General features: G+C 44.9%; 1 protein-coding gene across 5 annotated transcripts in view; it reads right to left on the bottom strand.

Moving 5' to 3' along the window:
- Positions 1-12,325, bottom strand: part of LOC102088456 (probable E3 ubiquitin-protein ligase HERC3) — a 52,349-nt gene extending 40,024 nt beyond the window's left edge. The window contains exons 1-3 of one of the 5 annotated variants that reach the window (XM_065061507.1): positions 12,168-12,196; positions 9,776-9,867; positions 7,586-7,843 (exon numbers count right to left, since the gene is read on the bottom strand). In XM_065061507.1, the coding sequence (XP_064917579.1) occupies positions 7,586-7,811 (226 nt within the window). In that variant the 5' untranslated portion in view covers positions 7,812-7,843; positions 9,776-9,867; positions 12,168-12,196. Of the gene's footprint in view, positions 1-7,585; positions 7,844-9,775; positions 9,868-11,723; positions 12,113-12,167 lie in introns of those variants that run through there. The other 4 variants (XR_010472301.1, XM_065061506.1, XM_065061508.1 and 1 more) reach the window with 4 other exon arrangements.
- Positions 12,326-15,021: the final 2,696 nt, after the last annotated feature.

The following is a 15,021-nucleotide window of genomic DNA, read 5'->3' as shown; positions in this document are numbered from 1 at the left end:
AACTCAGACAGCATTGCTGTATTCCATGCACACTGCAAGCAAGCCACAAAAGCTTTGCTCCACTTTTTGCCTCTGGACAGGTGCTGGTTTGCCATCTTTTCACATTATGGGAGCAGTTTTGCACAACAGGAAGCATTTAGCCTTCACAGGGGCATTTTATATTTTCTTCTAGAAGGGAAGCTACATTTTCTAGGTAGTTGCACTTGACAGTGTCACTTGTGGCAGCCCCAGGCTGTGACAAAGTACCATGTGATTTTCAAAAGCACTTGGTGTGCTCTTCACTCTGTTGCCATTTATTTAAAACCCGCAGTGATCTGCATGTGAGCAGGACAATGCCACGCATTCCTGATAAGCCACACCTGCACAGTGCAGACTCAGTCCAGCACCCTTGCCCTTGCTTTCAATGACATCCCCATGAGGTTCACAAATACCACTTGAAAATACCTTACTGCAAAGAAGGAGGGTGACTGGGAAAGGGAGGTCATTAATGTAGTCCTAATGAACATTTACAGAAATTTTTAATTTTCTCTACTGTAAGACTGGAAGACACTCTGAGAAAAGGAGATAGGAGCCTCTGTATATTCCTTTTTGGCAAGTTTATGTAGGCAGGCAGCTGTTCAAAAGGCAAGTCAGGTATAAAGAGAATGAGTATTTCTTCACAGCTCCACTGTAGGAACAGCTGTTTCCTGCTAGCAGCCTTAGGTGTCAAAAATATTTGATTTCTAAAAAGAAAAAGAAGCTTCGCAAAGATCTTTGAAATAAATTCTTGTTTCCAATACAGCTTAAGTAGAAGTATCAGGCTGGTTAATGTTGACTGAGTCAAACTTAAAATCATCACAGACATAGTCAGGCATCTTCTGGCAGATTTAATGTCTACAGACAAGAGAGTAAGCATATACCACGAGCTAGAATCAAAGCAGTCTTTCCATATAATAGTTGCACACTGAAAAACAAGTAAATCCCTTTTCCATCAGGAAAAGGGGACATGCATCCTGAAGATACCTACACACTCTAGTAACCCTTCAAGATCAAATAATACAGAATGCTTTACATTTACCTTCTCCAAACTCAGGCTTTGTTACTGCAAAACACATGCCTACATGTTTTCATGCAAAGGAAACATAGACCACTAAGGCAAGGGAAAAGCTATCCATAGTGACAAAAAGCCCCTGGGCTGCTTTACTGGGATGAGAATAGAATTTTTGGAATTGGTGAGGAGAAATTTCTTATTTCAGATGTCTATTCACAGATCCTCACCTATACAAAAGCTGCCCAATAACAGCCTATCATCTGTGGCTATGTCACATCTTGAAGACGAGAACAATGAACTTCCAGCATCAACAGTCACCAAACTACTGAAATTTCCCCTAAAAGCTGGGACTATCAGCCCTACTTACGCATTCAGCTTAATCAAGTCAGCACTTTTGTCTAGCACAGACAACTATTCTGAATACAGAAAGGTTGGGGCATTTAGAAAACCTATATCTACAGCTTCCAGTTCTCTCCTGTCCTCTCCCTTTACCTCACCACACACAGTTACCCAGTCATTTTATCCTGAGCCCACCTTTCAGCTTCAGTGTGACTGCAGGAGGGAACAGTCATTAGTGCCACACACCATGCCAATGCAAGCATTCATGCTGCTTCCAAGCCAGGCATGCATACTGCCTTTATTTCTGTTGCACCTTCAGAAAACCTCTGAATAGTACATAATGCAGAAATTATATAACCAAGAGAAATGGAAGAATGGAAGTTTAGGGTGCTAAACTACTCTACAAACTCCCCATTAAAAGGCAAAAAGCTGGTCATTCCTACTGCAATTCTGCCTTTTGAGATAGAAGACACGAAAATGGTCCCTTATGTCCTCAGTAAAACAGGCTGTACTGATTCTTGAAGAAAAAAAAAAAAAACACCACACCACAAAAAAAAAAAAAAAAAAAACGCCAACAAACCACCACCAACAGTACCTTGCTTCCCTGGGCTCAATCTTGTTTTCACACCTCAAAGTGAAATCAAAAGAGAAATCTGGTGGTTTTAACAATACATGCATTTTTAGAGACAGTACATTTTAGAGAACATGTTACAACCATTTTAGACTCAGACTATGAGTTTCTTTACTGACGAGAAGCCAGATTTCTACTGGTTTAGGCTCTCCTAAAGAGCCTTATGTCTCTTCAGGTTAGGCTCTCCTAATTCTTCAGTCTCAGAGAGTACTGGTAGAAGTCACTTCTCATGATCCAAACCACACACAATTTAAAACAGCCTACTACAAATATCTGGGATATTCCGAGCTCCCGGTCAACCAATTCAATGCAACATATGCATATTTAAGATAGAGGGAAAGTAATTTTTAAATCCAGTCTTCTAATTTTGAAATGTAAAAATCATCCTGAAGCCTAAGTTGCACCAATTCACCTGAGATGGACACACCACAATACAAGCCCAGATTGCTGGATGTTGCTGCAGTCATTAGTGAAGGCATAACAACCTCAAACAGCTGGGTCAGATCCTGTAAGCAATCAAAGGAGGGAGAGGGATGAGCACAGATGAACATACCTGACTCTCCAAGGGGCAGACAGTTTAATAATCTAACTCTTCTTACAAATAACATTTACAATAGATGCTGAAACATAATAAAGGAAGGATTCAGACGCAATTTATGTTTCTGGTTTAAAGTCAGCTGCTGCAGGCCAGCACCAAAGGTCCAACTCTGCAAGTGCCTCTCTGTCCCCCAGGTCCCTCAGCACACTTGTTTTCAGGCACATCCTGCCAGAATTTGGCAAGACTGATGCCTACAAGCAGGGCTGCCATGCCTCTACTACACCTTTTAGAGCATGCAAATTTGCTTTTGGAGCATAGAGAAAATGTGATTAATGTGAAGGAGGACTCTCCCAGACCACAGCACTTGGGAAGTGTTGCAATAGCAGCATGCTGAGCCTCAGCTCCATGACAAAACTGTCTCAGATCCTCATGAAAAGCCTGTTTAGTGGAACCTTCTGGAGTTGCTGATGTTTAAGCTCTTTTCTTCCTTGTTTCTCTCCTTGTGCAGAGAAGAAAGAGGCAGGGGAAACTAACCATTCTCCTGCCACTGTCATCCCACATGAGAGCAGCTCTCAGCCTTACCTCTTCAACACAGCAGCCATACCTCCTCATCCACCACCTGCTCACTTCCACAGCTGCTTCCCACAAACACAAGCCCTGCTACCTCTCCTCCTGAGCACCCAGGGCCTCCTGGCTGACTTCCCACCCAGCAGGAAGAGGCTAAAAGAGGAAAATCCATACAGACTGTCCTTCCAAGCAAGTTGTGCTTCTGCATTCTCAGCTGTTACAGGGTTTATGATTAACAGGCATGCCACAGTGAGCACCAAGGTCTCTGTAACCATGTGCTGAAGTTCAGGACAAGTGGATTTATGTTTAAAAAGGCCACTGAGTTCAGAGAGTCCAGGGGGATCTGGATCATGTAGTGGGTTTTTGTTTTGGTGGGGTTTTTTCCTGCTTTTTGAAAAAAAGATCAAACATATCGATAATACTTCTAGCCCTGCAGCTATGGGCAGATAGATTCCACAATGCACACAGAAGCAATACTACCATGCACATTTGCATCCAGACACGAAACTGGTAAAAAAGCATGGGTTTGCCTGCTGTGTGTTACCAGAGGAAAGGCTCAAGGCAAATTTGGCACTAGACATTTTCCTGTAACTCTTGAGACATTAATTACCAAAGCCCAAGTTTTCTCACTAGCAGAAGTCACATGAAGTTCAAGTCACTTTCAGAGGAAAAAAAAAAAAAAAGACAAACCTCTAGACCAGAAAACAAGCTGCAAATCTCAAACATGTTCAAGCTTTACAAGTGGCTTACAACCAGCTAGTTATTTCACACTCCTCTGTAATTCCGCACAAATCTCAAGAGAACCTTTACCTGGGCCTGTATTTTGTTCCCCAGCGTATGCATGCACATTCAGATAAAACATGTCACAGGGAGTCAAGACATCATGTCAGACCTGAAGAAAATCAATTAAAATGATATTACAGGGCTGAAGAAGTAGAAATTTAGATATAGTGATGGAGAATAAATTTCTTGCTTTCTAAAACTATTGCCATACAAAATTATCACTTCCCATTAAGAGACACAATGGATGTTAACACCTGTTTATGCTCAGGAAATTAATACAAGCTCAAACTGATTTTGCAAAACAGAAGTATAGACTGGGCTCAACATGTCACAACTAAGATTGCCAGGCTGCTTCTCCTAAGGCATTGTCAGAGACTCTGGGGATTCCAAGTGCATTATGACACCGGTAAAAATTAAGACATGTCAGACAGAAGCTTTATTAACTATGTTCATGGCAAGAGAACAACGGGACAGCAGCTCCCCCTCTGCATCTCTGCCAAGTGATTGCAGAGACACCAATTATATGTTTCAGGGGAGGAAAAAAAACAAAAAAGGTGAGCAAAATCAGTCATTTCAATATTAACAAACCCAGGTATCCATTTGTGACAGGGATGGACTCCTCAAGTAGCTTGCTACCACCACAATTCAAAAAAAGAATGAAATGGTAATGTGATACTGTGGGGACATGGCTCTTGGTGGAGCCCATAGGAATGGCACACTCAGTATTATCCTTGCTCAGCGGTGGGGAGCTGGAAACAATCACAGCCTGTTAGCTTTTAGTTGAAATTAATATTCTTTTAGTTAGTATAAACTTTAGACATCTTAACTATTACCACCGCAATATAAAATTCAAGGAAAGGGCACTTCTGTTGACTCATACTCTTTCAGTGGTATGAACTCCCCCAGTAACTTCTGTTCCCTGTAGCAGAGAGACAAGAAACACTACACCAGATGCTATCATGTCTCCGCATTAAATCCACAAGCTCAGCTGATGTGACAGTAAACACTGCTTTATAATTAACACCTTTCTTTCATTTCAAAAGGTGCCCTCTAAAGGATTCCTCTAAGAGGAACTGCTGAAACAATTCTGTGCTGCTGTTTGACATTTTTGTGAGCAGCATGAATGAGAAGCGAAATTGAATCCTCCAACTACAGACATGTGTCAGTGGGCAGCAGCAGAAGAGAAAAAAGTAATTATTTGGAATACATAGTAAGGGAAGAAAGGGATTCAAAGTCTTCAAAGCATTCCCTGCAAATACAACAATTCTTCTCCCACTGGTAAAACCTGTAAGCCTTGCAAGGAGAATAGGGTTAGATCCATGTTCAGTGGATCTTTAGGTCCCAGAATTTTATTCACAAGCAGACATAATCCTGAGAAATAACCATCTCTGATTAAACAACATGCTCATACATTCTCAAAACACTAACTGAAGCTTTTAGCATGCTGGCAGCATAAGGCTCATGTACACACAAAGTGAGAGATAAAAGGGAGTTTCCTCTTAGGAGCATGGACCTTGGCAGCAGGAAGGAGATCACTCCACCCCTCCGAAGTCATCCAGCATTTTTATACAGGCTTCAAAAGGCTGAAGACCCCCTTGCATATTTTCACGTCTTGACATTACCCTGACACACAACCAAGCCGCTCTGCAGGCCATGGTAAGCATTTCTAAAGTCTAGTAGGGGTTCTCCAGGGGCTGCCTGGAGGCAACAGTCAGTGTTGTGTCCTAGTGTCCCACAGCAGGAGATGCAGCTCACTCCCACAGCTGGGCAGAGGTCAGCTGCTTCCAGCTGCCCCCAGGAGCTCAGCAGAACCAAGCCATGAGGCAGTAAACACAAGAGGCTCAGCCCACACTTCCCTGTCCAGCAGAGCCTGGAAAAAGGCAGCTGCAAGACAGCCAGTAGTGCTGTGTTGGCAGAGAAACAGTTTCTCAAGGATGGCCACAGGCTCCTCAGAAGGCAGCACTGCAAAACCTTTAACAGCATAAATTAAACCTGCAGAGTAAATGGGAGCTGCTGTCACAGCTTAGTGACAGTCTTTTAATTTGAGGGGTAGAAGGAGGACACTTGGGATCAAACCCAAATAACTTTTTATTTCTATTCCCAAATCTCAGACTGCCCCTCTTCTGCAGCCCTCACTGAAGGCACGATTACCTAGTTGCCAGAAGTCTACACTTCAGCAATTAGGATTCACAAGATCCATTTTCAGCTTGATGATCTACTCACTCTGAAGCCTCCATTTTCATTATCATCTTACGCTTTATTTCCTGGGTAAATGAAGGCTAGCCCAGCAATGTTTCTCAGAGTCCACATCTTCACAGCACTTAGGACAATACTGAATTTCTCAGGCCTCTGCACTAGAGTCATGCAGCCAGTTAGGGTATTTGCAGGATGAAGTATCCTCATCAGGTTGAGTGGAATATTCACCAGGCTTGGCTTCCTTTTACTAAGCATCACATTTACTCCAGGGCCTAAATTTACAAATCCTCAGAAGATAAACAGTGGTTGTGCACAGAGAGGACTTAAGCACTCCTGATAATCCCACCCTTTTTTAGTAATTGCCTGGAAACCACTTGTAGGAAAAGCATGAGAAGGCAGATTAAAGGCCAGCTCGTCTAATTCAGCACCACAGACATCCAGCACCCAACACCTACCACCCGATTTTGAGAGAAAGGAACAAAAGACACACTGACAGAAAAAAAAAAAAGAGCAGTAGAATCAGTCAGGTCAGATTTGCACATAATACACGGGGAACTGTGGCTATTTTGTACACATCTCATATCTGTCGTGCAATAGTAGGGTAAATTACAGAAGCCCCAAGCCTTATAGAAGGTGGCCTGCAGTTTGAGGCAAGATGACATCTTATTGCTCTAGTTACCCATGGAGAAATTTTTAGTATATTTTATTATGGAAACAGAAATACCTGTATCTTCACCACATGCCAAAACAAAGCAGTTAATGGAAGGTGAATTGCAAGACAAACATTCAAAAGAAGGTCCATAAGAAAGGCTCTGGGGTTTCTCAAAATACACAATTAAACTACTCCTTCACCATGGAAAGGAGAGGCATTAGCTACCTGTGGTTCTGCACACACAGGTTCTGCCCATTAGAGCACAACGAAGAAAATGAAATTTTAGTCTGGAGAACACAAGGCTACAATGACCTTCAAGACTAAGAAAGCACGAAGGCGCAAGTTGACAAGAGAACTCCAAGAGGGCAAAACAAAATTTATAAACGCTCTTGGCCAAAATAGAGTTTGTTCTCCACAACTATACTCATGGGTCTCCTCTTTGATATAAACAAGAAAATTCCCAACAATAACTGAACAAGAGATGCAGTGCAGTGCAATTGGAAAGACAACGCCGAAGACACTTGTGACTCATGGTCCTCTCTTTCCTTTTACAAAAAGCCAGCATAACGCCAAATAACAAAATTTGCCCTGAGACCATCTGCGCTCAACTCTGTTTTGATGCATTTCCCAGACAAACTGAGCAGACCTGTCTCCCCACCCATGCTGCTCAGCTTCAGCTTTTCAGAGCCAGCAAATATTATTCAGCATCATTACTGCATTATCCCACATGATCTTCAGCTCTGTCAGCTGCTCCAGCTCCAGTGCAATTAGCACAAAGCAACTTCTCTCATCTTCTCAAACCACCAGCCTCAAGAGAGTTTGAAATACATCTAAAAAAATCAGACTTACCTGGCTTGCTTCCTTCACAGTCATGCCCCAATTGACCTTTGGTGTTCAAGCCACAAGTATACACTTCCCCATCTTCCAACAGGAACACAGAGTGGTTTCCTCCACATGCCACCTCCTTGACATTTCTGTCATGAATGAATCCATACACCTGTGGTTCAGGAACGATGACCTGGATGTTGCTACCTATCCCAGGCTGTCCAAAAGACGAGTAACCCCAGCATAGCATTTTCTTTATTTTCCGCAAGTCATGTATCCTTCCTAGGCAAGAGAAACAGGGAGGGGATAGTGAATGAAGCAAGTACTCAACAAGTGATCATACAGATAAGCTGCTCAGAACAGGAGGTGGAAACAACCAAAAAGGTATTTTCTGCATGATTGTCAGTTTTGTGGACTGCCAGTAAAAAGGATTTCCACTATGACACAGACAAGCAAAGAAGAACAAAGGCAGCTCAGAGCTCAGGTACCAAGTCAGCATCTTCATGCCCTGGCCATCTCCATCTGTAAGGCAGTAGTAGTGTTTTGAAATCCAGCAGACCTGAGCTTTTACTTCAGCAAAACCACTCTGCTTCAAAAAACAAAATCAATCTACTCCAATGCTTTTTAGATTAATGGGTCCAAACCTGAATTTTTGGAGTTACAGTGTCACATTTGAGGCCACTGCCTAAGGAAAACTTCAAAGATTATCTCAACAGTGGTCAAACTAAGCCTGACCAGACAGGCATAGGTATTTGCAGTGTGCTAGCCAGCATGAAACTGTATTATTTCTGATAAATACAGATTAAGAAGCATTTTGTTCAACTGAACACATGCTTGAAAGCCACATATGTGCATGTACACATGCTCACACCCCTAAACTGCAGCAGGAATTTCCCAGAAAACAGCGGTTCACAGGGAGCAGCACACTGACAACTTGTCCCCAACACCAATGGGCAGATAACATTAACACAACTTGCCAGCAGTCAGTTGTTATCTTCTGTGCTGCACTCAGTAAAAGTCAGGGATTTCAGAGTGGGCTAATATGGGAATGAAAAAACACACAGCAAAATAAAAGGCCCAAGGTATTAGTCAGCCTGAATTTGATAATGACAGCAAGACGCTAATGAATAAAAGCTGGAGGGAGGGAAACAGCGCTCACTCCAGAAGAAGGATAGGAAAGACTTTAGTAACACTCCATTGTTACTCCTAATCTCAGTGGGTTTGGGTTATTTCTTAAACATGCTACACTAGCAAGACATCGAAAACTCCTCTGCTTGAACCAGAAACTGATTAAAGCTTTTTTGGTAAAGGGGAAAAAAAAAAAAAAAAAGAAATATAAAGATCCAAGACAAAGTCTTATGACTCATCATGCCAAGTTTTAAAGTAAGGCAGTTTACAGCAGCAGCATTTACTACCTCAGCACAAGACTGAAAAGCAAAAGGTAACCCTTGAAGCCCCAAAGTTTCCTCAAGGAAACAATTCCTTTTCCCACTCTGAGCAGAGAGGAAACACAGGCACTCAGTTTGTTTCCAAAGCCTGGTGCTAATTCAAGCTCTAGGTATTAGCAATAAAGCCTTTCCTAATGTAAGCCCTAAGCAATGAGTGCTCATCTCTTACCCCACTATCCTCGCCTGTCAGCTGGGGTCACGTCAGGTGTGGTCCCTTCCGCTGAGGCAGGGCTGAGTTGGATGGAGGAAGAGAGGATTGGATTTTCCAGTCGTAATTCATCAATGGTGCAATTTCCTACCACAAATTTTACTAGGATCTCTTATTAGATGCTTTAAAGTATGCCATGAATCCCATTTATCTCTAACAGGCTTTGCTCCTTTATAGCATAACTCCATTCATTCACATACACATAAGTGCTTATCACTGGCCAGCTCCAAAACATCCAGAGAAAAAAGCAGGATATTTCAATGCTCTGTCCAGCTGTTAAACTGGTTGTTGATTTCACTCTGTACTTGTCTGGCCTCCGCACAAAAGCCTGATAGAAGATACCTTCTGTGCTGGATACACTATTTCTTACACTAAGAATAGGAATGCCATAGAACATAGTAAAATTGAACTTCATGTTCTATCTCAGAAAACAAAAAAAAAAAAAAGCACAGCATAAGCAACACGCTGAAGGTGGCAACACTAAGGCAAAGAAACATTCCAAAACTGATATCTGAAACAGCAGAAATCTGGGACTGCCATTTAAGCCTGGGGAATTACCTTGTTATGAAGATATAGGCAGCACAATAGCAGCAGACCTGAAGATCCAAAGAGCACATTCCCCGCTGGTATAAATGGATGTTGCCTTTGAGCTGAAAAGATTTCACCTCTGTATGACTTGAACTACAATGACATTGTACAACATGAGCTAAACATTAATTTGGGATATCTTTCTAGAAGGGTTGCTGAACAGTCTGCTCCCCATAGATTACAGTCATCTTTTCTAGTACTAATTTCATTTAAAATGCTAATAATACTTTAATTACTTTCCTTGTATTCCTAATCCACACAAGAAGTTGCTGTAATGGGCAGGGAGATGTGACGTGATTGGTATGAGATGGTTTTTCCTCTGGGTATGACACTATTTACAATAGAAAGAGTTCAAACTCACAGTAATTCATATGCACAATAGGATAATGTTTCAGAGAAGCTCAACTCTCATTCATGCTAGTGATAAGATTTTCTGAAGAGCCCTGAAATTTAACAATCCCTACAGCAGACAATGAGGCATCAACATCCCCTTCAGAAAATCTGGTCTTAACTGGATTTTTGGTTAGTGTTTTTAAAGTATCTCCCTTGAATCCCACAACCATCCTCCAGACACTTTGCTGATAAATGCCTGTGCAGCCATATTCCAAGAGGACAGAGCAGTGCTTTCCACTGAAGGATGAAAACCAACACAGCCACTTGCCACTTGGACATACAGGCACAGCCAAATATTTTCCAGTGGCATGGTAAAACACTTTTTTAATTTACTTATTTTGAAGACATAGCACATTTTTAAAGCCACAACTGGACTAATATTTGGGGTTTTTTCTCCCCCTAGAAAAAGCTGCTGCAAGTTTTAATACACCATGTGTTCAAGTAGGAGCTGTGTCCTGAAACAGAACAAGGCTTCAAACGACAATTTCATGCTCTGTTTCCAACCTGGTTAACACAGTTTCTCTTCTTTTATATCAGGAGAGGAAGTAAAAATGCACATTACACTGCAAACTACCTCTGTATACCTCCTTATACTAAAACAATCATGTAAAATGTTTCTAGTGTGGGCAGGCAATAACACAGAGGAAATCTATTGTGGGTAGAACATCCACCCTCTGCTATAATAAGGCTCAGCTGACATACTAAGTATATATCCTTTAGTGAGAAAACAACCCTGGTTGTTTGGTAAAATATCATGCTGCATGTAAGATCATGACAGGATGTGTTTTAATTTGCCTTTTTTTCCTTTTCTTTTTAATAGCTATCATGACATACAGTCTCTTCAAACATATTCTAAAGCCACAGCTGCAACCACAACTATAGTGTTTCTTGTAAAGTTATTTAAGTTTATGCTTGCAACAAGCAACACTCAAGGCTGAATGCTCTCTTAACAGAGATCTGCCAACTGGCAGGGCATAAATAAACAAGTTTTTTCCTTCCCTATTGTTTCTGAGATTTCAGCTAGCAACTGTGCTCCTTTTGAGCACTGCCCAATAATAGAGGAATTCACTGCTTCTTTCTGCCACTAAACGTCCAAAGCCCACTTTCACCTTCCTTTTGACTTCGTTTTACTCCAACTCAATGCCCAATGTAAACCAGGCTACACAGCAAGAGAATGCAAGGTGTAACAGCGAACGAGTTAAAGCAGACACAGCATTTCCACTGTATAACGACACGCGCTCAGCTGGAGGTGTCCCCATGGAAAACATTTAGAAATAGATAAAGCCCAACAAGACCCACATCGTCTCCATTTTGCAATCCCGGCAAGAACAGCTCCCTGCCTTCGACCCAGACACAGGTTTCTCGCCTTCCACGCTTCACCGCTGCTCCCGTTCCCCACCCCAACCGGCGCTGAGCTCCGCGGGGACATCGACCCCCCGGGGCCAGGGAGCGACAGCCGCGGCCTCGGACACCCGCTGCCCACTCCGCTCAGAGCCGGCCCCTCGCGGCACGGATCCCTGCTCACCGTGGCAGCTGAGCAGCGCCGACCGGCTCCAGCCGCAGCCCCGCTGCCGGCCCAGCTCCCGCACCGGCCCGCGGAGGCCCCGCCCGGGGACGCGCGTCCTGCGCCAAGCAGGACGGCAAGCGGGGGGGCCGAGGGGCTCCGCCATGCCGCCGCGCTGCTCCGCGCACGTCGCGCTGCCGCTGTTGCCTCTTGCCCGTTCTCCCCCACACGTCGCTTCGGTGCCGGGACCAGCTACAGCCCGTCCACCGGTCCCGCCTGGCAGCTGGGCTTCCCCTTCTCCAGTACTCGCCCCTACGGGCCGGGCCAGGCCCGAACCCAGCGCTACGGGCCTGGGCTCAGATCCACCCCAGCGGGGCTCCGACCGCGCCAGGCGGGGTGCCCAAAGCAAGCGGTTGCCCCCAGCCCCCCTGTCTTCTGGTCGCCGCCCCACTCCCCATCACTCACCTGCCGCCGGCTCCGCCGTCACCGCCACGGCAATGAGGAAGTCCAGCCCCTCACACCGCGGCCGCCGGTGGGAGTGACGGCTCGGGACGGCCAATAGGAAGCGCGGGGCTGGCCCCGGAGCACAACTGGGCGGTGGACGGGGCGGGGCGCTCTGTCAGACGTTGTGTCCGCCCCGCCTCGGCCACGGCTGCCGCAGCGCCCCGCCAGCGCATCCCGGTGCTGAGCGTTTGCCTGGCGAGAGCAGCGGTGAGGGGAGAACTGGCCGGCCCTGCGGGGCTCCCGGCCTGCTGGCATCCGGCGGTGCCCGCAGCCTGGTTCCTGGGGCAGGGGGGACGGCGCTCTCCCGAGGACGTTGTGTTGCCGTTTCCGCCTCGCCCCCCAGGAAGAGCTCTTCGGGGAACGTCCTTTCCGCGGAGCTAGGGCGCTGCTCGGGGTCGGGGCTCCGTGCGGTCGGTCAGCCGGCATGCCCGCGGCCCCGCCGATGAGAAACGCCACCCCGGCTGGGGCTGCTGCCAAGGGCCGAGCGCTGGGGACACCAGCAAACCGCGGCCGCGGGCTGCGGCTGCAGAGATTGAGCAAATCTTACTGGCTGAGCGGATCAGGGGCTGCCCTGAAGACAGTAGAAACCAATGGGCAAAGTTAAGCATATGCAAATATTCTAGAATATAAGCTATTCTAAATAAAAATCTCAAGGGAAAGCCAGCTTTCCGCTGCCTAAAATTATTTTCTTTGTTTTGTTAAGCGTGAAATGTCACTAATAACAATAGCCAGTTCCTTTCCTCTCTCCTTTTTCTCATCTTGTATTTTACCTGGCCTCTAGGCACCTGACAGGCTTGTTTGTTTAGGAACTCATACATTTTATACAATGTTTCAACCTTTGCAAAATATTTGTGGTCAAAGCATAAATCTCTGTTGGGAGAAACAGGGCGGGGGGGGGGGGGGGGGAAGGAAGCCAATAAGCAAGTGATTATGTAATTCCTGAGTACTCATTTTCTAATTTTAATGCCATCCATTAGAAAAAGATTCCGCACACCACAAGAGCAATGCACGAACTGGATGCCACTTGGACCGTCAAAATGACAGTCAATATTTGAGCAAACCACACAGAGATGTTTGCAAAGGCTCCGAGTGGGAGGAAGCGGTCCCTAAAACAAGTCCAGTGCCTGCAGCATTCATCTTCCTTATGCTACACCTCTGACAGTTTGCAATGTTTGTGTACTTAGCATGCAATGTGACCTGTATTGGATAAAAATTCACCTGTATTTGCGTACATCATGCATGTTTAGCATAAAAAGAGCTGCTCTCTAATGTAGAATTACACCTGTGATGTAATAGTTTTTACTTAACCAGTGTGACAAGCAGCTTCCAGAATAACTAAAAGCATAGAGGAAAAAATATTTCCATTGTTTTTTGTTTTATTTATTTCATCATCTGGAGCCCTTTGCAAAATAGACAGTGTTTCCCTTTACAATCTGTTTCCTCTGTTTGTTTCTGATTGAGTAATCAAGGAGGGGAAGGTACACACACACCTCAAAAACAAAAAAGAAGTCTGTGAGATAATATAGCCTGCAATTTGTCTGAGGGAGACAGCACTCTCTTGCTTAAACCAGTTTCTAACTGGCTACAGTTCAGCTTAGTGGAGAACTTTCAAGGCTGCTTCTTTATAAATGGATAAAATTTTGAATTAAGGCAGCAGAATAATGCCATTCTATTTGTATCCCTGCACTCCACTGTGTGCAGCTCCCTCTGGAGGCCTCCACCTTGGCTGATTCCTTTGTAAGAGCCTCTGAATGGCAAAGTAACGGAAATAAAATTTACTCTTCGCATTTCATCCGTGGTTTTGTGGTTGTTCCTGCGTCCTGCCTGTGCTGGCTCACACAGGGCCCATGGTGAGGTTGGACGTGCTAGAAGATGATGCACTTCACCATTTCTTTGATGGGTTAGGTCATCCAGAGATCAGGTCCAAAGGTATTCAGAGATGCCAGAATCTGCAGCTCATCCTGATTTCCAAAGCACATCTTTCCTCCCCCAAACAACTGAACAACAGTCCAGTGTCAAGAACCACATGGGCGAGCATGTGGTGAGGTCTCCTGAATGCTGTGGTAATACAAGTTATTTCACCTGCCCTGTGAACCTTTCCAGCAGCTGTTTTTCCTAGAGTCCTTCACTAGGTGCTGTTGGTTGCCTTTCTTCATAGGCCAGACCTTTTACTGAGGCTGTGCAGAGGTAGTGATGCTTTTGCTTGGTCAGTCCTGGCTGTTCTCAGAGCTTTCCACCAATACAGAACATGAGGAAGGGAGTAAAGCTGGCCACAGAGTGTGCTACCGCAGGGAAACCACCTGCATTGGCACAGGCCTGTGCCCCAGGCATCCGGGCCAGAAAGCTGCTGTGGGTAGGAGAAGTCCTTCTACGTGGCCTCTGATGTCTCTGTGTTGTTCTGTAAGCAATGAATCCTTCAGATTTTTACTTTTCTCTTTTGGTCCTGCCCATGTTGGGGAAGAGCTTCTGAGAGGGGCTTAGCTGGGGATTAGGCAGCCAAGGCAAGGTCCTGCTGCCTCCCATGGAAGCGGTATTTCTGCATGGTGTCCTCTGCAGCAAATCCAGCATGAAGCTCACCCCTAACACACTTCACCAGGCTACCTCCTTCATTCCTCATGGCTTACAAGCTGACAGGCTGTCCTGGTCACCCCAGATCGACGCTGGTTACATCAGCTGCTCTGCCAGGCTCCTGCGCTTTTCTATGGGTAACATTCATATCAGATGAGTGGTCTAAATAAATCCCGCTGCAGGTTCAATATGCTTTTGCTGTCTATGTAAAGCCTTTTAAACTCATAGCTGAGTGCAAGGGTCACTC

This window comes from Columba livia, chromosome 4 (assembly GCF_036013475.1).
Source record: "Columba livia isolate bColLiv1 breed racing homer chromosome 4, bColLiv1.pat.W.v2, whole genome shotgun sequence".
NCBI classification, from domain to species: domain Eukaryota; kingdom Metazoa; phylum Chordata; class Aves; order Columbiformes; family Columbidae; genus Columba; species Columba livia.
The sequence above is the reverse complement of the archived record's forward strand: the minus strand, read 5'-3'. Positions and strand labels throughout refer to the sequence as shown.